We start from the raw sequence: 25,730 nt of genomic DNA, 5'->3' as shown, positions 1-25,730 counted from the left end.
CCTTTATGATTTAATACACAGTTCCTCCATTAACTGCACATGTCAGAAGAATAAAAGACACGCACAACAAATCTTACAAGAAAGAAAACAAGACGAAGATTCTCAAAAGAACTATGGGGAGGGCAAGCAGACAGCTGGAATAAAGCCCAGCACACGAAACAATGCCCCCAACACTCTGCAAGAGCCATTAAAACTATGCACTAGTGAAGAGGAGATCTACACATGCTTTTTAAAAATGTTTTTGTTTGTATCTTCACAAACCTCCAGATGTAATCAATAAGCTGAAAAATAATGTTTTTTTCATTATTAAATATGTACACTGGCATTGCAAATGATGTCATTTCTTAAGTTAAAAAAAAAAAGCATCCCATGCTAAATGTGATCTTCTTTCTCAACTGCTTGTTGAAAACAGGAAACAGGATTCAAAACACCCTTTCCTGGTTCTAATTAAGGATCTCGGTTTTCTTTATACCAGTCAGAAGAGGGAATACCATGATTCCCAGCACTGGTAACTTGAAATAATATACTTACAACATATGCATAGTTAACAGGATATAGACCATCTGGACTAGAGAAAATTCATTTAGAAGGTTAAATTTCCCATCTTTGATGCCATGATCATAGAGATTAAGGAGATATCCTGCTCTGTTTGCCTATACTTTAGGAAAAACTCTTAGCTGTAATTTCTATCACCCCCCAGAGAGGGGAAAAGGATTTTATGAACTGTCATATTTCTGGAGTTCATGCCTTCATTTATTCACTGACCAACATACCCTGAACATCTTTAACATGCCAAACACAGGGGACATGGGGGATTGTGGAAATCCCACTAAACGTTCAAGGAACTCAAAGTCTAGTCACAAATCCTATTTACATGATCATAATGACATATTTACACAGCGTTAAGATCCAGTGACTTCTACATGAGCACTGTTAAACAGTTTATCAAAATCGTACTGCATGCTGTACAATCTTACCATGTAATACTCCTACAGATCTTTACCCACCTATAAAAGGCAGAGACCTGACGCTGAACTAATCTCCACCCAAGGGAATTACCTAACAAAGATGTGGGGGTTTACTCAATATAGTGAAAGTGAATCTTAAAACAGGTGCAGGAAGGAAAGATGCAGAGAGGCCCAGGCTGTGTGATAAATGTTCCCTGCGGCCCCAGAGCAGGTGCCAGCATACTCACTCCATTGGTGCTACCCTTTCGGTTGATGTCCTGGAGGACAGCCTTGTCCAGACCCAGCTTGAGGCTGGCCTTGTCAAACATCTCCCGCTCATAGGAGTTCCGAGTAATGAGGCGATACACCTTCACAGCTTTGCTCTGGCCTATCCGGTGACAACGAGCCTGAGCCTGGAGAGGAAGGAGGGTCATATCATACCACAGCACCATGCATAATGGTGAGGGAACAGGGAAATGCTTAAATGTCATATGGTGTCAGTGGCCAACTCTCACAGTTATGAGTTCATGGGCCAATTTCAGAACAGAATATAACCCTGCTTCAGGGTCACTCATTTCTTCGTCAATTTTGTTTGGAATGACCACTTGTGTGCCAGGAATTATATCGGGTGCTAGGGACAAAGCAATGAGAAGACATGGTTTCCCTCCCTCCCCAAGCCTGTGGCCTGAGCTCAGACGTCTTGTGAGGGCAGTGCTCACTTTAAGAACTCTGCCCTGTCCTCTTAGGAATGCTTCATAGCAGGCAAGGTCACTTTTCATTTTAATTTTAAACTTCACTACAGAAATTTTCAATCACAGACAAAAGTCAAGAAAACATAATGTCCCTCTCATGGGCAATCTTGTCTTACCTCTACCACGCGCTACCCTCCAAGACTGTTAGGAAGTAAATCCTTTGACAGCATATTGTTTCATCCTTATATACTTTAGTATGCATTTCTGAAGACAAGGACTCTTATAAAACATATTCATTTTACCTTTGCCCCAAAGTTTAAAAAATTTATTCTTAGTACCAAATCTCTAGCCAGTGTTCATATTTCCCTACTTTTTCTCATATATATTTTTTAAAAGTTTGCTTGTTTGGATCAGGGTCCAAATGAGACCAATAATACATTGCAATTGAGTGATAAGTCTCAAGTATCATTTAATCTATAGATACTCCTTGTTTCCTATATTTCCTGTAAACCGGGAGTTATCTTGGCACTTGATCAGGTTAAGATTTGATTTTTGACAAGAATATTTCATGGGTGGTACTTCAATTTCCATCAAGAGGCACGTGATATCTGGTTGTCTTTCTTTTGAATTATGTCATTGTTTAGATACATAATTTCATTATGGTTACAATTCCCCTCATTCATTTTTTAGCTACCCGGATGCACAGTTCATGTAAGAGAGACCAAATAAACATTTGATTCTTTTTTGGTTATTTAATCAGTTTCTAAATAACATCCTCCAAAAGTGGCCAACGAAGATTTTAAAAGATTATTATTTTCTAAGGAATACTGTGAAGTCATGCATTTAAATACATGTTTTATATGTTACTGCATTTCATTATTATTTTTGTTGTTGCTCAAATATGGCCTGTCGGAGCCTCTTCAGGTTAGCACCTGGGGCTCTCTGACATGACCCACACAGCTTTCTTTTTTTAGTTTGTTTCTAATTTTTTTTTATTATGGGACTGTTAAAAAATAAACAAAAATATAGAAAGAAATATAACGAACCCCACTCTACCCAATATTCCATTTTGTTTTCTCTTTTTTTAACTTTTGATCATTCTATTCTACATATATAATCAGTAATGCACAATATCATCACATAGCTGCATATTCATCATCATGATCATTTCTTGGAACATTTGCACCTATTCAGAAAAAGAAATGAAAAGAAAACAGAAAAAAATCCATATATCCCATACCTCTTACCCCTTCCTTTCATTGATCACTAGCATTTCAAACTAAATTTGTTTTAACATTTGTTCCCCCTATTATTTATTTTCATTCCATATGTTCTACTTGTCTATTGACAAGGTAGATAAAAGGAGCATGAGACACAAGGTTTTCACAATCACACAGTTACATTGTGAAAGCTATATCATTATTCAATCATCTTCAAGAAACACAGCCACTGGAACACAGCTCTACATTCTCAGGCACTTCCCTCTAGCCTCTCCATTACACTTTGACCAACAAGGTGATATCTATTGAATGTGTAAGAATAACCTGCAGGATAACCTCTCGACTCTGTTTGGAACCTCTCAGCCATTGACACTTTTCTCTCTTCCCCTTTTCAGTCGAGAAGGTTTTCTCAATCCTCTGATGCTGAGTCTCAGCTCATTCTAGGGGTTTTCTCAATCCCCTGATAGTGAGTCTCAGCTCATTCCAGGATTTCTGTCCCACGCTGCCAGGAAGGTCTACACCCCTGGGAGTCACGTCTCATGTAGACAGGGGGAGGGACCCACACAATTTTTGATAGCTTCCTTGTTTTCTGGCACAGCAAAATGTTCCAGACCATTCTCATACTTTTTTTGTCCTGAGCGGGTTTCAGCCATTTTCATCAAGTTTATTTTAGTGAAAAATGGTATTCAGAAGCAATAATCTGGACAGGAGAGGTATACTCACTGCTTCTAGGTTGGTCATTTTTTTAGGCCTATTCAATGAACAGAAATAGGAAGTGTTTATGTGTGTATAGTGTACACAAATGTGCATTATAAAAGACAAAATATATCATGAACTCATACTGATATTTCAATTTCAAATTTAGGACTAAAGGATTTTAACTTAATTCCATCCACCCCACCACATCTACATCTCTTTTAAACCATGTTGAAAAGTCTCAGTTCAAGACCAACACCGTCACTCATTTGATTTATCCTACAACATTCACATAACAGTTTCAGAAAAACAATACCAACACTATCTTCAACAATATGATTACTGAAAACAATATAAGAATTTTGTTTTCCTGCCCTTAAGTTAATACTGCTAACTCTGTAAGTCAAATTAGCCTTTTAAATGCATACCTGAAAGCAGACTTCTTTTTTGCAGTTGTAGGGCTAGCAATCCTGAAACTGTTTTCTGTAAGTATAGGGATTGAGCAAATGAGCAAATATACTGAGGGTAGCAAGTAAAATATTTTACTAAGAGTAGGGAGTTATAAATACAAAAGAAGGAAGATTCTGTGGTTTCAGAATGGATTTAGAGGTATTTGTATGAACTTGTATTCAGGGGTTTGTATGTGTATATACGCGAAGATATAGATATGGTTATGTATGTATTTATCTCTGTATGTTTCTATACATATACAGGTATACATACATGCATGAATGCATATGAATATTTCTATCATGCATGTGTGTATTCTAGCTGTGTCCACAAATAGAGTCTAAAAGGAATGATATTCTAGTAACAACGAACATACCTAGCGCCCAGATCTTGGTTTCTAAATACCACTCTCCATAAAACGGAACAAAGGCTTTTCAGAAGAAATAGCTAATTTCAGGACTGGGGCAGAAAAAGCATAGGTTAAACCTATGCCATATGTAAGGCGATAATTAAAGAATGATGAACACAGAGGATAATAACATTGAGCTTGAAGAGGCTCCCACTGGCTAAATCTAGGACTACCTGAGCATCAGAATAAATAAAGATAGCAACAGATTGTAACTTACTGAATTAAAAAAAGAATTCATGAATTCATAGTGATATAAATAAATGGGAGAAAAGGATAAAACTTCCTTTTAGTACAATGCCAACTAACAAATGTAGAAACAGCGACAAAGTTAGAAAATAACAGTTTTGCAAGCCATCATGGTAGTAAATGACTCAGGCAAAAATAATTAATGGATAGTAAAATCAGTGGGTATGACTTGAAGAGGACCAGAATCTATACATAGTCTCAAATTGTCTCTCCAAAATTACTTATTAATTTTGAAGGGAAAATTAGCAACCTTGTAGTAAAGAAATCTGGCAGATAGCAAGTGATCAAAGTCAGTATCACCAGACAAATGGGTATCATGCTATATTGATATGATATGATGAGAAGGACATATCACTTCTGTGGTATTACTAAAACTTAATCCAACTATAAGGAAATACCAACAAGCCCAAATTGACAGACAATCTACAAAACAATTGGCCAGTACTCTCAAAAACTATCAAGGTCATAAAAGAAAAAGAAAGACTAGGGAAACTGATTCAGATTAAAGGAGACTAAAGAGATGTAAGAACTAAAGGTAATGCATGATCCTAAATTGGATCTTGAACTGGGGGAACAGTAGCTATAAAGGACATAAGACAAATGATAACATTTTAATATGGACTGTGGATTGGAAAACGGTATCCTTATATTCTGATTTTGAAAATTATATTATGGTTATATGAGAACATCCTTGCTTTTAGGAAATACATATGAGAGTATTTAGGGGTAAAAAGGCACAATGTCTGTATCTTTCAAATGGTTCAGACAAAAAATTATGTTTATTGAGAGTGACAGAAACAGAGAAAGAAGAGAATTACAGCACAAATGATAAGTAAATGGGACAAAATGTAAACAGTTGATGAATCTGGATAAAAGGGTACATGGGAATTTCAAACTTTTCACTGTCTGAAATTATATCAAAAATTAAAACGTACAAAATAATAAATATCGACACTTGATAAAATCCCTCTCTTGGGGTTATCCTGTCCAACTGATACGCAGCTAGATTCAGTAGTTTTGTTTTACTTTTGAATTTTAGGAACTGCTTTTTCCTACCCCTCTCCATCTCCATTAATTTAACCACACTGAAGGGACTGCAAAGAAAATAACTACTTTGGAAAACAGTATTTGTAAAGCCAAAGACAAAAAAACTATAGACCAATATCATACTGTAGTAAGTGTATTTTTCACAGGATATGGGGTTAGCAATTCTGAAACTACCTTATGTGTATACTTGGACTGAGCATGTAGGCTTCTCACTCTCAGAGAATGGAGGTACCAACAAGGAAAGGAAGAAGGCTGGAATGAATCTCATTGTGACAGGCTGGAATTGGAGATTTCATGACAGACAGAAAGATAATGAAGTAAGTATAGATGCATGGTGTGAGTGAGTATGCTAGTGTACATACTTACATTCCCAATTATGTGTCTGCTCAGAGGTCTAGAAACAATTAATATGGTAGCAATGGGAATATCTAGTACAAGGATCATGGCCTCTAAATTTCATTCGCTAATAAAAGAAAATAGGGATTTTTGGAGAAATGGTTGATTCCAAGGTTGTGGAGAGAAAAATATGAACCTGGAACATCTTGAGGGTAAAGTGAAGAAGTCCTCAAAAAATGATGGGAGCATGTCAGAAGTCGACTCAGGGGTTAATTTAAAGGAGCTCTGCATGGCCAAATTTCAAACAACTTGAGCAATAAAATAAATACCAAGAGTAATGGATTATAACCCATAAAATTAAATAAAAACTCACAACTCATACTGATATAAATAAATAAAAAAGGACAACTCTACTTTACAGTAGAATTCCAATTAATAAATAAAGAAGGAATGATGGAAACAAAAAATTCCCATTAGCCAATAGCACAGTAAAAATTACTGAAGATAAGAACCATTGATGGATGCTAAAATTAATAGGCAAAATTATGATGAGACAAGGTATTTACAGAGTTTCAAAATATCTCCTAACAAGTTATTTACTTATTTTTTTTGACATGGGCAGGCTCCAGGAATTGAACCCAGGTCTCTGGCATGGCAGGTGAGAAGTGTGCCATTGAGCCACTGTTGTACTGCCCACAGTTATTTTTTAATTTTAAAAAACTTTTTTATTAATAAAACCAATCAACATACAACACAAACATTTTTCATGTATGAATATTCCATACTTGTGTGCATTCAATGGTTCACAATATCACATAGTTGTATATTCATCATCATGATCATTTCTCAGAACATTTATATCACTTCAGAAAAAAGAAATAAAGAGAAAAAAAGAAAAAACTCTTACTCCTTATCCCTCCTTCTCATTGACCAGTAGCATTTCCCTCTACCCAATTTATTTTAACATTTGTTCCCCCTATTATTTATTCATTTTCACTACATATTTTTAACTCATCTGTCCATTCCATAGATAAAAGAGGAGTACCAGAACAAGGTTTTCACAATCACACAGTCACACTGCGAAAGCTATATCATTATACAATCATCTTAAAGAAACATGGCTACTGGAACACAGCTCTCCAGTTTCAGGCATCTCTCTAGCCTCTCCATTATACCTTAAACTAAAAAGGGGTTATCTATATAATGCGTAAGAATAACTTCTCGACTCTATTTGAAATCTCTCAGCCACTGACACTTTATTTTGTCTCATTTCTCTCTTTCCTCTTTTGGTCGAGAAGGCTTACTCAGTCCCTTAGTGCTGAGTCCCAGCTCATTCTAGGATTTCTGCCCCATGTTGTCAGGGACGTTTACACCCTTGGGAGTCACGTCCCACGTAGAGAGGGGGAGGGTAGTGAATTTGCTTGCCTTGTTAGCTGAGAGAGAAAGGCCACGTCTGAGCAACAAAAGAGATTCTCTGGGGGTGACTCTTAGGCCTAATTTTAAGTAGGCTTAGCTTATTCTTTGCAGGGATAATTTTCATATGAACAAATCCCAAGATTGAGGGTTCAGCCTATTGATTTTGTTGTACTCACTGCTTGCGAGAATATCAGGCCTTCCCTAAATGGAGAAGTTGAATTTTCTGACGTTTTAATTTTAAAGGCAAAAACAATCACTGTACAGTGGAGAAATCCAGCAGACACAACACCAACTTAACCAAGCGATCATGGTAGCATCACCAGTGATGTGCCCCACTATCATCATGCACCCCCTGACATGCCCTGAGAAGGGCACAGTTTCCTTCTGTGATATTCCATGTTGAACATCATAGTATCCGTCTTGAGGGCAGGAGGATGTAAACCACACACACTGAGGATGGGGAGCAGAAAGACTAAAGGAATCTGCGACTCTGGTGACACTATGAAGCCACTGCATTAGTCCTTGTTTTAGTTTGCTAGCTGCTGGAATGCAATATACCAGAAACGGAAGGCTTTTAACAAGAGGAATTTAATGAGTTGCTAGTTTACAGTTCTAAGGCCGAGAAAATGTCCCAATTAAAACAAGTCTATAGAAATGTCCAATCAAAGGCATCTGGGGAAAGATACCTTGGTTCATGAAGGCCGATGAAGTTCAGGGTTTCTCTCTCATCTGGAAAGGCACATGGCAAACACAGTCACAGTTTCTCTCTCAACTGGAAGGGCACATGGCAAGCAAGGCATCATCTGCTACTTTCTCTCCTGGCTTCCTATTTCATGAAGCTCCCCGGGAGGCATTTTCCTTCTTCATCTCCAAAGGCTGCTGGCTGGTGGACTCTGCTTCTCGTGGCTATGTCATTCTGCTCTCTCTGAGTCTCTATTCTCCAAAATATTTCCTCTTTTATAGGACTCCAGTAAACCAATCAAGACCCCCTCAAATGGGTGGAGACATGTCATCCCTTAATCCAGTTTAACAACCACTCTTGACTAAATCACACCAACCAGGGAGATGATCTCATTACAGTTTCAAATATACAGTATTGAATAGGGATTATTCTACCTTTATGAAATGGGATTTATATTAAAACATGGCTTTTCTTAGGGGGCATACTTCCTTTCAAACCAGCACAGTCCTGGACTTCCCATCTTTGAACTTCTTGGTAACTGAGGGGGAAAAAATCTCTGTTGGAGAGAACCACTGTCACAAGCAGCTAAATTACACCAGGAGATAAACATACTCTTCCAAGATGACTTATCTACAAGACAAAGGATGAAGTCCTGTCACATTTAAGAGACTTGTCATTTTATAGTCAAATCTTAAACAATTTATCATACATTCCTTATTTTCCTAATTAGAACTCACATAAAAAATGAAGTAGATAGAGATATATTTGAACAAGGGCAATACTGAGATGAAGTCAAAATAAGATGAACCAGCAAAGGTATAAATACAAACAAGGAGCACAAGTATTACCCCAGCCCTCAGGGAAAATCTAGAGTTCTAATGTTCTCAGGCATGATTTGCAGTCTCATAGTTTGTTTTTCATTTTTTAATACGTATAAGCTGAACAAAGGCTTAAGAGAAACAAATAATAATGTTCAGAAAAAAATTTTTTTAAATATGAAAAGTATGTACAGATCCTCTAGCTACTGTAACGGGAAGAAAAAGGGTTTGGTTCAGTTGCCCAAGCAGTGGCAGATTCCAGACTGATTCCAGGCCCCCAATTTACTAATATTAGTTTCATGCCCAGAGCTCAGAAAAATCTAACACCACGTCTTTTAAACTATGTGAGTATTAAATAGCTGATACAAAGAATCAAGTACAATATTGATTTCTCTCCTAACTCATAACAGTTTCCCAAATCACCACCTTTATTACTCCGAAAAACTATTTTCTTTAATACTTTAAAAGGGCTATCTATGCAGTATAAAAAGGAAAGCACTGGGAAGTTGCCCTGCCTTGACTATCCTCTTAGCAGGCCTATGTTTTTTCCTGCAACTTCCAGCTCCAGATTTATTCCTTGGAGTAAGGTACCAAACCCTCTAAAAATGAAAATGCCTTTGGGAAATAGCACAGAGATCTGCTCACTGCACTTTTTTCTACTGTCTGCCTTAGCTTATCAGATCAAATCAAAGTCATGAGCACTGCTGTTTCCCCGGGGCCTAGTGTTGTGTCTGGGGCTCAATAAATGTGTCAGATAAATCAGTCAAGAGACAGTTAAGAACAAGAAAGAGATGAGTTTACAGAATGGGAAAAGGATGCTTTAGAGCAGCAGAAATAATGAGCAGGGAGTGAAAAAAGTGAAAAACAAAAGAAACTTGACTCCGCTTGGGAGTGATGCCATAGTAATTAAGTCCTTATCCCATCCTGTGCCTCCGGAGTGCCACCTATGCTCACCCCCACTCCATGCAGTTGCACATTTGATTCCCTCTGTCCAGACATTCATTCTTCTGTGCTCATCATTTAAGATCCCTCTCATCATTTAGGCCTCTGCTCAAATATCATCTTAAAGAAGGCTTCCTACACAGAGCTACCTAAATCAGGGTTTTCAAATCCCATCATTCTTATACCCTCATTCTGTTTTATTTCCTTTGCAATACTGACTGCTATCTGCAATTATCTTCTTTATTTTTATTTGTTTATTGTTTGTCTACCCACTAAAATGAAAGTTCCATGTGAGCAGAAAACTTGGTCAGGGTAGCTTATGGCTGTGTTCAATAAATATTCACTGAATGAATGAACTGTGTAATGGAGCATGTGTGCCTGCACCCACAGATTCTAACTTTCTTCTAGCAAAAAAAAATAAGCTCTGTAGGATCTAGTCCTGCAAGCTCCAGGCACATGAACTGGCAAGAAGGGTGTTGCTAAACAATATAGTAGTAGCAGAGGTAGTGGCAAAGCCAGCACCTCTCCTTTCTTAAGCAGAGTGTTAGGTTCCTGGAACCAGTTTCTAATGATCATGGAAGGGGCTCTGGCTCCTTAGGCTGCAATTTTCTTCTCGCTTTCAAAACGCTTTTGACATACAACAGCTGCACTACACTGTGGCTGTACTCTCTGCCAGCACATCTCCTCTCACACTTTGAGAATGCTCCCGTTAGGAACCTTAGCAAAAGGAAGGACACAGAACTGTGCAGCCACCACCACTGTTACCCTGAACCCTGTACAGCCCCCAAGGGACCTTTGCCTCCAAGGGCAAAAAGCCCACCCAAGAGAAAAAGAATCAGAAGTATCATGAAGCAATGAAAGAAGAAGGGGCTTGTGGTTTCTGAGAGAAGAGGCTTCAGGAGACTCTGATTCTCTGCTATTCCCAAGAGGCCCACCTATATCCTCAGAGCTAGCAGCAGTACTGACTTCTTCTTGATGGGGAGAGAGAGAGGGAGAGTAGCAGCAGTACTGACTTCTTCTTGATGCGGGCGGGGGGGGGGGGGGGGGAGGGAGAGAGAGAGAGAGAGAGAGAGAGAGAGAGAGAGAGAGAGAGAGAGAGAAACTAATTTTTCATTGCTATTTTTTCCTTCTTGGATTACTGCCACCTCCCCTTTTGTTTTTTCTTAACCTGGTGTTGCAGGAAACATAGACAAAAAAAGCTACTGTTGTTGAAGTTTCAGAGCTGAATCATAGCTTGTGCTTTCCAAATGAAGGTGAGAGAAAAGGTGAACTTACACTCTTAACTTTTTTACATACATTGACTGAACAGGTACATTCAAGGTTTGAGAAAAGGTGTGGCATTTACCCTACATCCCTAGATAAGATCTTCCCTTGCGGGAACTAAAAATTTGTTTGCCTCTGACAATCTAGATAAAATAATACTGTTGAGGTCCTTCAGTATGAATTTTAATCTCTCTTGTGCCCTGTTCCTGCCCTAAGTAGTGTCTAGTTCCTACTGTGGATCCTATAATACCTGTGCCTTAACTTTTCTTGGAGTGAGGACTTGGGAAGGGAAAAGAGAAGCTAAGCTAACAGAGTAGATACCATGGAGAGAGTCTTATTTCTCTGTATTTCCAAAAGTGAGTGCTGTTCCCACGTAGGAACAGAACAGAGTCTGTCCCTCTCACCATCTCTATCCTCCATCCTTTCTCTACTCCAACGTGAGATGGGACAGGAATTAAACTTGTGTGGCCTTAACACCTCTCCCACATCTGTTGTAGAATGCAGAGAGTGTTCTCTGGGCCACTGGCAGGTTTACCAGCACAGACTCTCCTCCACAGACGGCTGCCAGCAGTTCTGGGCACATAAGTTTAACTTAGGGATGGGGAGGAAGGGGTGTTCAGGGGTCTCAGAAAGCTTAATTCTGGGTAGAGGCTGCGCTGTATTACCTAATCCAGCTGTACAATTTACTAATACTCTAATTCTCCATTTCATTCTTGTATCTATTCTGTAACTGGTTCAGATCTAGGATAGGGGGAGGTATGTGCTTTACTGGACCCCTCAGACTTACAAAACCAAAACCTAAAACCAAAAAACACCAAGATATGACATTCATATATTTTATAAAGACTTAGATTAAAAGCAAAACAAAATAAAACTTCTAAACCTCTAATTCTATACCCAAAGAACAGAAAATCTCAGCAAAGAAGTTGGGCTGATGCTTGAACTTTTGCTAATAATAATGAAAAGGCACCAGGAAAGGAAATGCTATTCTCTGACTCTCAGCTGACTTTGCAGAGCATGAAGCTCTGTTCTTCAGTCCTGGAAGCTGGTCCATCTGCAGGCCTGCCTCAGGGAAACAGGCCATCTTTAGTGGGGTCTATTCTCCCCCTAATGAGGACGACTTCACTTTCAAGGTTCTGAGGCACTGACACTGCTTCCCCATGGTGTCCTGACTAGGAAAACCATGGCCTGTATCTGCTCTTCCCAGGCTGTATGAGACCAGGTTGGACACACAAATTTTTCTATTGCCTGAACTGGGACACTCGAAACTGTGCTCAAATTCCTCTAGGGAAGAGAGTAAGACTCTGATCACGATGAGATTTTCTTTCCTGTGGCCCTGACATTTCTACTAGGAGTATATACCTCAACCTACCCCTATGGGTTATGATCAAGTCCATCTGCCAAAGGAAATACAAACATGTTATATCAAGAGCAGGAATTATGGTTGTTCAGTAACCTTAAGACCTACAGATGATTGAAAACCTTATTTATAAAAATATCTGTGTACGTGCATATTTGTGTGTGTAAATGATTGTGCATGTGTTACCATGTCCTACTTCAAAAGAATGGTCTGAATAAGTTTTTACTGTTAGGGTTAGCATCTTATTTCACAGATTTAAGTTGATTTAGCTGTACTCCTGTGAATCACAGATGGTCTAAGGGTTCTAGTACTCAGACTCTGTCTTCTCATCATTTCTAACACCTGAGTACAAAAGAACACTGCCAGGGCAAGTGCATGTGTCTACTGAGTGTGCATCATTCTGTGGATAGTCTCAAGCCCTCTTGCTCCACCTCATACCAAATAAGCACAGAGCCTTGCTCATCTTTATGGGAGACTCAGCGCTTGGACCATCCTTTTTCTATCATATCTTTTTTACAGTCTACCAATACTTCTCCCCAAAAGCCACCAATGCACTTCCCTGTTGTAAAATTGCTCTTTTCAAGTTTCTTTTTCCTACCCAGTCTGGTCAGATATTTCAAAAGTAAAGAGTGACAGCTCTCTCTGAGTTACAGAACTTTAAATAAGGATAACCAAAACCAAAACACCACAAAAAGGCAAAACAAAACAAAAAAACAGAAACTAGTGACTCAAGAGCAGAGTAGCCAGTATGGAAAACCAAGAGGCTACCAGCATCACTGACTCACTTGTTAAATTCGTGCTACAGTCTCTGTAGAAGCCTCCATCATGGATCAATCACAGTACTTGTATTCTTTGTTTCATCATTCAGGCTGAGCATTAGGAGTACAGAAACTAACTGAGCACCCTAAAAAGTTCACACTACCCGATTTCAGTTTGGATTTCACTGCTATTCCCATATCTTGCCAGATCCCCCGCAGTCAACATTAACAACATTATTCCAAAGCTTCTCCCTTCTCGATACTCTAATTCTGGACAGTCCCAGAACCCTTTTGGTGATACACACAGCAAACAATTACCTCAGATGACTTCACCTTCTCCATCAGATTTGAATACTCTTGTTCTTTCTGCTTCCATTTCTTGGCATTGTACCTATTACCTGTTAATGCTGAGACTTTACCTAGGTAAAGCAGGGTGATCTCAAAATCTTTGTCTCTGGTCATGACCTATCTCTAAATGCCAACTCCATCATTTTTTTCTTACTGGATATTCCCTTTTTGTGCATGTCCAGCTAACATGGTCTCAAACTGGCCAACGAATTTCATTTTCTCCATCATTCTCCAAGGGACCAAGCCTCTCAGTCAAGTGAGCACTGTAAATGAGCAAAGAACTTTATTGCTCTCAAGGACATAAGAAATCATCTTTATCAGGGGTTGGCAAACATCTTCTATAGATGGCCTGATGGTAAATATTTTAGGTTTTGTGGGCTAAGAAGTGCTGTCACAGCTACTTGACTCTGCCACTATAACTACAGCAGCCATACACAATGACATGAAGCTGTCAAATAAAACTATTTGCAAACACAGGCAGCTGCTCCATGCGTGTCGATGGGGATACATTATCCAACTGCTGATGCATACATTACCCTCTAAGGGTTCTTGCTAATGACCTCATCAGATATTAATTTTTCCTTATTATTTTAATTTTGAATAGCACTTTAATAAATTGGTTACTCATTGTATCTAGCAAGTTAACTTTGATTTTAACATCCTTTCACCAAAAATTCTTTAACAGCTCTTTTCTTTGAAGATGGATGCTGAACATAATGCCACACAATGTGCTTTACAATGACTTATCATATTTTTCCTGAGATTTAGTCAAGTGTTTCCAATATAATAATTTAAAACATCGATTTTCAACTAGTTGGCTGCTTCATTCAGACAAAACTTTATTTGAAAACTCATCAGATGAAAGACAAAGCAGAAAGACCATGTGATGTAGGTGGGTAGGGAAGAAACTCAGAGTCCCTTCAACTTGCCTCCTTCTTCCCTGCATCTCTTCCTCTGCAGTAGCTCTTAGGGTACCTCTTTAGTTTTGTGAAACATCAGCTTCCCAACTTTTTTCTTTTCTTTTTTTTTTTTACATGAGCAGGCACCGGGAACCGAACCCAGGTCCTCGGGCATGGCAGGCAAGCATTCTTACCTGCTGAGACACCGTGGCCCGCCCCTCCCAACTTTTTTTGATCAATCACCCCTATCATGAAAAAGGTTTTGAACCACACTTCCCACTACACATTCACACTCCGAGCATTAGCAAATAACCCAAGATACGATATACACTTAGGATGAAGTACACGAAATAAAGATAAGGATGTAATTCTATGTTCTTAAATACTTGAGAATATAGAATCTTTCTGGCTGATAGTCTGCCTCACCTGGTGAGATAGTCTGCCTCACCTGGTGAGATCGTCTGCCTCACCTGGTGAGACTCTCATTGTGTTCACTTAAACAGGGTTGACGAAGAACTCTGAGCCAGGAGGAACATTAGCTCTGTCATTTTTCTTTTTTTTTTTTTTTAATACTTGGTTTTTATGTATTAACTCCAAATGTGCCTGTCATTTAGTTGCGGGAGAACTAGAAAACATAATCTGCAAATCCACTAGGCACACTGATCTCTAATACGCTACATTAAGCAGCAAACAAATGAAGCAGTAATGGAGTCTCTGTCAACCCTGCCACACTGTGGAACTTTCCAAGACCTTTGGGTTGTCTCATTTACTATACGACATACAACCATCTGACAAACAAACCAAGTGAAAATCAGAGTCAATCCACATATCAGAAATGAAAGAGTTTAGTCAAGCTTTCTTTATGTTGGATAATAATATTAAACAGCAATTCTATTTTGTATTTGGAGGCCACCGCTGTGAAACTCCATCTGATTTCAAGCGGAAGGAAAGAACCACTCTTTGATTAGTGGGATGGGTCGACATTTACTTTTCATTCAGTTTCACCCCCCTGAACAAGACCCCTAAACCTGTCACTTGGCTAACACCATAGCAAGGAGCATGGCAGACACTCTGCAGCCAAGCCACATCAGGTCATGATGTTCTTGGGTATAGGGGAAGCGAAGGTAAACAGCAATCATTCTAGTGGTTACCTGCAGGTCATTTTGTGGATTCCAGTCTGAATCAAATATGATGCAGGTATCAGCAGCTGTGAGATTGATCCCCAGGCCTCCCGCTCTGGTACACAGAAGAAAGACAAAGCGGTCTGAGTCTGGCTTACAGAACCGGTCGATGGCTGCCTGGCGTAGATTTCCCCGTACTCGCCCATCAATTCGCTCATAGGTGTATCTGAGGGGACCCAAACGAATGAAAGCCCAGGTGTTAATCATGACTTCAACAGAGAACAGCAGAACAATGCAGGAAGCTGTTGACTAGGGGCCTTAAACTTCTTATTTCTAAATTTGGACCAAATGACAGCAGTCTAGAAGGAATCCCCCACCCAGATAAATAGCAGGGCAGATACTTACAAAACTGCATTTTGAAATGACCCCCAAAACAACAAAGCCCAGCAGCAAACTAAAGGGGATTGGAAGAATTGTAAACATATGACATTAATCCCCACTACCCAATCTATTAGTTCTCAAGGAAATTCCAGTTAATACTTTGCACTAATCTAACGTAAGACCAAGAAAAGCAAATAAAAGCCTCAATCATCTTCTTTCAGTAGTGCTCATTATAAGGAATCAGAGTTCCAGTCAGTCTTTAGGGTTTTAAGGTAAACTAAGGATGGTAAGAAATACCAACAGGCAGTCTTTTTTACATCTGGGCTGGTCATTCTCAGCCTAACAGTTTCTCAAAGCTCTAGAATTTAGAAGAGGTACATAGCAAAACCTCCAAGTTTATAGCCGAAATCAAAGTCTTCTGGGGAGCATACTGCCAAACAAGTAAGAATGAGTCACAAGAAAGGTTTTTTTGGGGGTGGGGGTGGGGTGGAGAACTGAAGAATTTTTAGAGGAAACTAAACTGATGAAGTGAAGTTAAATATCATTAAGAAGGCATATATCTATGTAGAAAAAACAAGGTGGAAAGCATGGTGGAGAAGCTCTAACTACTGGTACAAGGAAAGAGAATGAGACTAAAACTATTATCAGAGCAATATTTCTATCTGTCCATTCAGACAGAAAATACAGAAGGTACCTTTGTGATGCAGGTCATGTGATTAACACAGAGGTAAGACATGGTAGCAGTCTGGACTGTTGGCTGGGTGTGCCATTCTTTTTTACTTACCTGCTGAAGGTAAAAGGAATTAACAAGGGGATGTTAGGTTGGGCCCAATGTTGACCAACAAGCAACAACTGGGTGGTAAAGTGGAAGGAACCTTGAGAAGGGCCAAGTCACCCTTGAGCTGGCAATAGCAAAGAATGTGCACCCTCACAAATGACAGATTGGTGATCCAAAGTTTGGGAAATCAGATCTCTCAAACTTCAGATAAATAACTGGTATGAGAATAAGAACAGACACTCTAGGGTTAGATGACTCTCTGTGGGGATGCTCTAGAAAACTAAATTTGACAATATAATTTTGACTTCCTTGAGGAAAAGGAAAATCCATGTAAAGAAACCAACACAAGGAAATACATGTAAAGAAACCTGGCGAACTCAGATTCATAAAGAACATGTACAAAGCAAAGGAACACTTGAGAATACATACTGCCGTCATCTTACAAAGCCATGATGTATTCACATCTGAAATTGGGATTTTTTTCCCCTTTCTTCTTCTTTTCATAAAATAATAAACTCAAGAGTAATACACGGGGATTACATTGGCAAATAAATAAAACAGGGGTGGTGGTGACAGGATTATGATCAAGGCAGACGATAAAGATCTTGTGTCACAAGACAACAGCTAAGAGTCACATGACTGAATGAGACATAATTATCATTACTGTTAATTACAACCACAACAGGAATATTAGCAGCAAGCTCTAAAGAACTGTCAGCTCTGTGCCAGACAATGTGATCCATGCTTTATATGCATCATTAGTTTAATTCTCACAATAATCCTATGAGGTAGTTTCCATTATTGTCTCCAATTTGCACTTGAGGAAAATCTTTAAAAAAAAGGTAAGTGACTTGCTCAGTCACCTCGGTCACCCGTCTGGTGTGTGCGCAGAGTCCAAACTGATCTGATCAGGACCCACACTTCACACAGCCCCTTACATTCAAGTGCCATGGGATGGAAAGGCTTCTCTAAAAATTTAAAAGACAAATAGGAGATACTAGCAAACTTAGGAAATTTAAAAATCTAACAGCAAGTATAGCAGAATCTGTAGCTATCAAAATGATTTTAATAAATCAATGCACCAAGGATGTGTAACAAGTACTCACAGAAGTTTGGCCATGTATGTGCAGTGGTGGAAGAAGCGCAAGATTTGGAGTCAGGAGACAGGGCTGAGATTCAGTTCCACGGTAGCTGCCGCCGCGACCACCACCATCACTGCCCCACCCCAAGAGGAACGGCTGTGCTGTAGGTACAGTGTGATGCCTGGACCCCTAGTCCTCAGAGAATACTGAGCTATGTGCTTATGCGCCTGAGCAAGGCTGAGGATGCAGAGCCCTGAGGGGGACGAAAGGTCACCAAACAGTGATGATACATAGTTCAGTCAGCACGCAGGGGTGAAAATTCCCATAAAATAAGACAGTGTCGTCAGCTACGATACAGCAACAGTTCTAGAAATGGTGCAGGACAGTTAGAACAACAGTTCCCATTTCCATAATTTGATCAATTTTGAGGGAGTGCTTCCGAAGAACATGAAATTAAAGTGCAATTATCTGATTCTTTTAAATCACTCCCCACCTCTCTCTACTTCTGACCCTTTGGCTATGCCCTCATTACTGTATGAGAACCAGGCATGAAATTAAAAGGAAACAAACTATACTGACAGCTGGAGAAGCAAAGAGGCTCAAAAACAAATAAATTCTTGAGGACTAGTAAGTTTGAATGAAGAAATACATAAAATTTTCCACACCAAACTTCAGCACAGCAAAAACATGTCTTGAATGAAATCCTTAGAAGTTAATGTCGCTTATCAAACTGTAATCTTAAGTCTCTGTCAAGTCTCAATGAGAAACAAGTAGCACCCTAGAAAACCTCTGTGTGTTTTGTTTATTAGGGGGAAATGAATGTGTATGTTAATGTGTGTGTGTGTGTGAGAGAGAGAAAGAGAGACAGAAGTTCTTAGCACAACAAGAAATGTTGACCTCAGAAGGCCTGAAGGGAAATGAACAACTTGCTCATTTCCCATTAATAACCAGGTGGAAAGCATAATGAGTGAAAAGGATTCCATTCAGAATAGCCACAAACATATACAATACTTAGGATTAAACTCCCTAAGAAATATGCATGACACTACAGGCCACACTGATATGTTCATCTTTATGCCCCCACCACCCACAGAGGGCTCTAGCACATTGTAGGCATGTTATAAATAGTAAACGAATGAATGGGGAATATAAAAGGCCCAAAGAAGTGTAATGGATAGCATTTCCCATAGATACTAGTCCTAAGTGTAAAAGCCAATCAAAATCTCAACAAATGGATATATGTACATAGAGATAGATATGTACATGTGCGTGTGTGCATATTCCTCCCCCCAACCCCACTGAGGGGCTGGAGTGATCAGGGATAGATTAAAAGAATAATTCTGAAGTTCACCTGGAATAATACATGACAAGTAAAGGAAAATAAGTATTGATCAAAAGAAAAGGAAGGCTAGACACACAGCAAATATCACACTTCAGTATATTTTATGGATAATATTTTATATGAATGGGGGAATGGACTATTTAATAAATGGTAGTTAGAAATTAGACATATTTGGAAATAAAATAAAATTAGACCCGTCATGCGCCATTTACCAAAATTATAAAAGGACTGAAGGTTTAAAAGTAAAAAAAGAAAACTAAAGAATCCAGTTGAAGATTATGAACTAACATGTTCATTTAATTTTTTTTATATCCTCAAATCTCTAGTAAAATGAGAGTAAAAGGATATTTTTGAAAAGCATAGTTCTCCCTTCCCCCAAATAAACCCACAACAAATAAACTGGAGAAAGCGATGACAAAAGTCTAGAAGCTAAAAAGCAGGTCAACTGGTAAATGATTTGAAGAAAGCAGAATCCTTAGAGAGTACAAACCCAATTTAACACTGAACAAGCCAAGGGACCTGTGAGTCCAAACAGGGGAACTGGTTGGATATTTGATCAGTATCTATCAGCCTCCTAGATCACCCACCTCAACCTCGGGAGGGTAAACAGAGGCTCTCACCCCTCTACTCTAGGAGATTGCAGTTAAAGGTGAAGTTACAATAATGATTAAAGGGGAGAGAGACAAGACTATTGAGACCCCTAGCTATCACTACCCCTCCTCTCCCATCAGTTCCCACTATACTAGCAGCTAAATTTCCACCATCTAGGCAAGAAAGAGGAACAAGAAACAGAACCACTGACAGTGAAGGTTCCTCAGTGAAATGGTCAGCCAGAAAGGTAGTGTTCACACATGAATAGTGAAACACAGAGTCAACAAGCTGAGCTCATACCCAGAGCTTCTGAACAGTGTGATACTGCCCACCACCTGACAGCTGGACACCAGGCAGCCAAGGAAAGACGTAAATGTGAGCCACGGCACCTCTGTTTCTGGTATGGAAGGGTAAGGTCCTAACAAACCAACCTGCCAGCAAGTAACGACCATAAACTCTAGACAAAAACAAACAAAAAAAAACACAGCAGAAAACAAGCTACTAACCTACCTACCTAAGGGAGTGGAGAGTTAACAAAAGCAGCAGGCTTTGGAGAGGAATTGGGTTTAGGCCTAACGGGAAGGTCTTTCAATCGTGGTGGCTAAGGTACTTGGCAACTACAACTCTGAGTAAAAAGCAAATGTCTTAAATAGGAAATGTTATGTTGTATACGTTACCCGCCCCTACAAGGCCTCTGTCTTTCTGACAAGAGGCAGGAGGGGAAGAAGCCTGAAAATCAGGACCGCCCCAGAAAAGAAAGAGACAGAAAAGGGGAAGTCCAAACTCTAAGCACAAACTCTGTAAGTCTCTGGCTGAGTTCTGACTCACAAATTCAAGAGACAGACTGAAAGCAGCCTGATCAGAGCTGCTCTCCACCAAAGATGTTGACAGAGTTTGCATTTTTTAAAAACTGATACAACATACAAGCACATACATTCATAACAAACATTCCATACGTGGTGTACAATCAGTGGTTCACAATATCATCACACAGTTGTATATTCATCACCATGATCATTTTTTAGAACATTTGCATCACTCCAGGAAAAGAAATAGAAAGAAAAATTCATATATATCATACCCCTTACCACTCCCTCTCACTGACCACTAGTATTTCCAACTACTCAATTTATTTCAACATTTGTTCCCCCATTTTTTATTTATTTTTAATCCATATATTTTACTATCTGTCCATACTGTAGATAAAAGGAGGATCAGACACAAGGTTTTCACAATCACAGTCACATTGCAACAAAGTTTGCATTTTGAGTCTAATTTAGTTGATTGCCTCCAAATAAAAACTCAACATCTTCACAAAGGAATACTGAATCTTTTCAATATAGTCTTCTCACAGACTTAGGAAAAGCCCCAAACTATGTGACATATGAAGAAACAGGGAAATGTGACCCATTCTCAAGGGAAAAGACAATCAACAGATGCCAACCCTGAGATATTATAATTATCAGATAAAAATTTAAAAACGGCTATTATAATTATGCTCGATAAACAAATAGACACTCATAATGTATGAAAAGATAGAAAATCTTGGCAGAGAAATAAAATATTAAAGAACCAAGTGGAAACTGTAGAACTAAAATATATAATACCTAGAATAACTAAAGCAGTGGACAGGGGCTTAATCATCATGATGAACATAATGAGAGAAAAAGAATTGAAGGAGAAAAAAAAAAGAATACAGGATCATAGACTTGTGGGACAATATAAAAAGGTCTAACATACAGGTAACTGGAGACTCACAAAGAGATAAGAGAATGAATGGGGGGGGGGGGGAGAAAAAGATGCTAAAGAAACAATGACCAAAAGTTTCCTAAATTTGCTAAAAGACATGCATCTACAAATTCAAGAAGCTTATCAAAGTTTAAAAAGGTTGAATTCCACAGATCACAGTCAAATGCTGAAAACCAAAAATTAAAAAGAAAACCTGAAAATGAGCCAGAGTAAACCACCCCTTACATACAGGAGAACATTTGAATGACTGTAGAACCCATTGCCAGAAACCATGGGGCACAGAACGCAGTAGAAAAACACATTACAGTGCTGAAAGAAAAAAAAAATCAACCCAGAATTCCATATGAAAGACAAGAGATATAAACAAAGAGAAATTTTGACTTGGAGAAAACAGACACTGAAGGAAGATAACCAGTTCTATTATGATTATCCTCAGAAAGTCAAGAGAAGAGACACTACTTGTGAAATAACATGATACTTTAAAAATGGGAAAATTAGAGAAGAAAACGTTCTAGCAAATTAAAAATAAATTGACAGAAATAAAACCTAGGGGTTAAAGTTTGAAGATAGAGTAAGGAAGTTCTATTAAAAAGTACAGCAAAAGCAAATGTTCTAAGAAATGATCATGATGATGAATATGCAACTATGTGACGATATTGTGAATTACTGATTATATATGTAGAATGGAATGAGCATATGCTAAGAATGTTTTTGTTCGTTTGTCGTTAAATTATTTTAATTAATAAATTTAAAAAAATTTAGAAAAAAAAAGTACAGCAAAAGATAACGACATAGAAAATAAAAAAGAGAAAATTAGGAGATCAGTTTGGAAGGTCTGACATACAAACAGCAGGAGTTCCACAAAAAGAAATATTAAAAATAAATAAGAAATAAAATAAATTTAAAAAATTTCAAGAAAAGTCCTCAGAACTGAAGGAACTTAAGATTTCAGTTAGAAAGACCCACGTACTATCCATTGTAAAATTTCATAGCATTGGGACAAAGCACAAATCTCAAAAACTTCTAAAAAGAAAAATGCATGGTCACATACACAGACCAAAAATCAAAAGGACTTTGAACTTCTCAACAGCAACTCTGGAAGCAAGAAGCCAATGGAGTAACATCTTCAAAATTCTGAGGGCAAGTTACTTCTCACCTATAATCTCAAACCCAATCAAATTATTACTCAAGAATGAGGGCAGAGTAAAAACATTTCCAGGCAGTCTTAAAATTTACCTATTATTCACCCTTTCTCAAAAGCTCCAAGAGGGGGTCCTCCAACATGGGCTCTACCAGCAAGGAGATCTACTCAGGAGGAAGGAAAGAAAACTGCCAGCGTGATGAAAGAGAGGGGATCACAGGATCCCTGAACTAAGTGAGAAGAGCAACAGGCCAGAGAGGAGCAGCTCAGAAGCCCCAGGACAGGAGATCTGCCTCTAGGAAGATGAAACTGATGTGCCTGAACATAACGAGAGGAGAGTTAGACAACAGGGAAAAGTCTGGAGCTGAACTTTGAAAGGATACAGAAAAATAAGCAATCAAGTAAAAAAAATTTTTTAAGATAATTTTTAGCTTTGGGGAAAATAAAAAGTGCACAGGAAAGAAAAAGTCAACGGCATTACTACATGACTGAATTTTAATTTGGCATTTACATAAGTCATAAAAAACACTGAACATCAATCTATATAAAGTGTTACACGATACACCGAGAAGAGGGGAGGACAAGAAGTTGCATAAGTGGTAGTTACGAGGCACAGTAAAAGAAGGCTAAATACTCATCATTTTTAGCGAGAACAGGTAATACCTAAAACTGAAAATAATTAAGAAATTACAGCTAGCAACACTATTTAGAGACATTAACTATGAATACCAAAATAACACGAAAGGTTGAAAGTAACTGCTTCCAGGGAGTGGGAGAAACTGGGGATAGGGCCAGGAAAAAGAGCAGTGAATTAGGAAATGCAATTTTTTTTTTTTTTTTAACATGGGCAGGCACCGGGAATTGAACCCAGATCCTCTGGCATGGCAGGCAAGCATTCTTGCCTGCTGAACCACCGTGGCCTGCCCAGGAAATGCAGTTTTTTGTAAGACTAATAGACTGATTAAATTATAGGCATGTATAACTTTGACGGAAATAAAAACTAAATTAAGAAGAGAAAAGGAATGATTTTGGTAAGACCAGCAGAACCCTGGTGGATGGGGTCAGAGTGGGGAAACCATAACTAAAAATAGTTCAGATATTTATATAATTTTATGGTTAAAAGGTAGGGGAAGCCTTTCTAAGCACATTTAAGCTTATTTAAAACTGTTTTAAGACGGAAAAATCTGACTTTTGTAAAAGTTAAAACTTCCAAACAAAATAAATGAACAAGCAAAAAAATCACAATCATAAAATTAAAAGGCAAAACAACACTGGGCAAAGTGTTTGCACCATATTCATAAATAAACAATTTTTATAGGTTAATAAGCAAAAAGGCAAAGCCCAACAGAAAATGGAAAAAACATGAACAAGCAATTCACAAAACAAAGTTAATAAATATGAAAATATTTACCCTCACTAGTAATCAGAATTAAAAATTAAAACAAAAGACTATTATTTTGCTTACTGAATTAGCAAAAATTAAGAAGAACAGAATTGATTACTGTATGGAAAAAGTATTCACACACACTGTTGAAAGGCATATAAACAGAACAATTTTTCTAGAGAGTATTTGGAAATCATATCAAATGCTTTTAAAAATATACATTAGAATATATCTTAAGGAAATAATTGGACACACTTGCAATGAATGTAAAGGGATATTCATAGAGTTCCTTAAAATGCTGAAAAATGAAACATGTAAGACAGTATCATGCATATCATCAAAATTATCTTGCAGAAAAAATAATTAAAGAAAACAATTTCATAATATATTAAATAAAAAACATGAATTACAATATAGAGTATAGAATGTGATCTTGACTCAAACAAATAACAAAATTAAACATATGTTTGCACAAAGAATAAAGACTTGAAAAGATAATTCCCAAAGCAGGAATGGGGGCTTTGTGTGGTTGTGGTGTTACGTATCTCTACATTTTCAAGAGAAATTATAATATTATGTAATTTGAAACCAAAATGAGAAACAAATGATAAAGGAAAAAAAGCATAAAGGGTAGTTAATGATTTTTGTACTTAAGTACTCTAGCAATGGGCTCCTAATCAGTAGTGAATTTAAAAATAAGAAACTACTAGTTTTGATTTATTCATTGTAGCTTTCTCAAAAATAATTAAAAGTATCAAGAATTCTTTATGGATAAATTCTACTATCAGGCTCTGAAAAATTCTTTTATTGTGTCAGAGAATCATTAATGAAACATTAAATGTCAGCATATACCATAGTTAAATTTATCATTTCCTTTAATACTCTTTCTATAAATTACATGTTATAATGGCAAACAGAATACTTAAGGATAAGGATATTTTTGTTAAGACAACTGAGATTTGCTATGATTTTACCATATGAAAATAAAGATTTCCTTTAAAACTCAGCAATGCCTAGGCTTATAACAATTCTGATGATCTTGAAAGGTCTTTTATCCTTAAGTGTAAATTTTAAAAGTGATTCACCATCTTTAGGCCATTGATGTATCACAATGACAAAATCTAAGGCAGAGTATATGATATAATAAATGCAGCATCCACACAGAAACCAAACATCCAAATACCACCAAAGATGTTTCAGTTGAATGAGTAATGGAATTCAGGTTCAAGGAATTACAGAAGTACAAATAAGAAAATAAAAGAATGCTGTAGCTGGCATATCATAAAACTTAAGAGAATGCACTAAGAAAGGACATATCATATCCCCAAGATCCTTTTCTGTGAATTGACAGCTTACATTTTCTTAGAAACCAATGAAGTAATACTTTCCAGGATGCACTACTGTTAGTATTATTAACCAATAACAACAAACAAAACAAAACAGTAAATACATTTTTTTCTTAACCTGTCTGATGCTCCCTGAATTCTTACTCTTCCAACAAAAGCGAATATAATTAAATGTTGAATTTATTTTTCAAAGCCAGCGCTCCACATACAAGCTATAAAATTCATTCCAGACAGTTAAACTTGAGATGTGGTAATAAGATTTAACTCTGAATTTTATTACATCTTT

At 37.9% G+C, this 25,730-nt stretch overlaps 1 protein-coding gene across 7 annotated transcripts in view; it reads right to left on the bottom strand.

Annotated features, from left to right (window-relative positions):
- Positions 1-25,730, bottom strand: part of CHD6 (chromodomain helicase DNA binding protein 6) — a 261,441-nt gene that overhangs the window by 61,083 nt on the left and 174,628 nt on the right. For all 7 annotated transcript variants that reach the window (XM_077168258.1, XM_077168263.1, XM_077168247.1 and 4 more), the window contains 2 exons: positions 15,681-15,876; positions 1,196-1,360 (listed from right to left, as the gene is read on the bottom strand). In XM_077168258.1, coding sequence (XP_077024373.1) covers positions 1,196-1,360; positions 15,681-15,876 — 361 coding nt within the window. The remainder of the gene's footprint in view (positions 1-1,195; positions 1,361-15,680; positions 15,877-25,730) is intronic.

The sequence above is a fragment of the Tamandua tetradactyla genome, chromosome 1 (genome assembly GCF_023851605.1).
Source record: "Tamandua tetradactyla isolate mTamTet1 chromosome 1, mTamTet1.pri, whole genome shotgun sequence".
Classification (NCBI taxonomy): Eukaryota; Metazoa; Chordata; class Mammalia; order Pilosa; family Myrmecophagidae; genus Tamandua; species Tamandua tetradactyla.
Note: the sequence above shows the minus strand (reverse complement) of the source record. Positions and strands in the feature narration are given on the sequence as shown.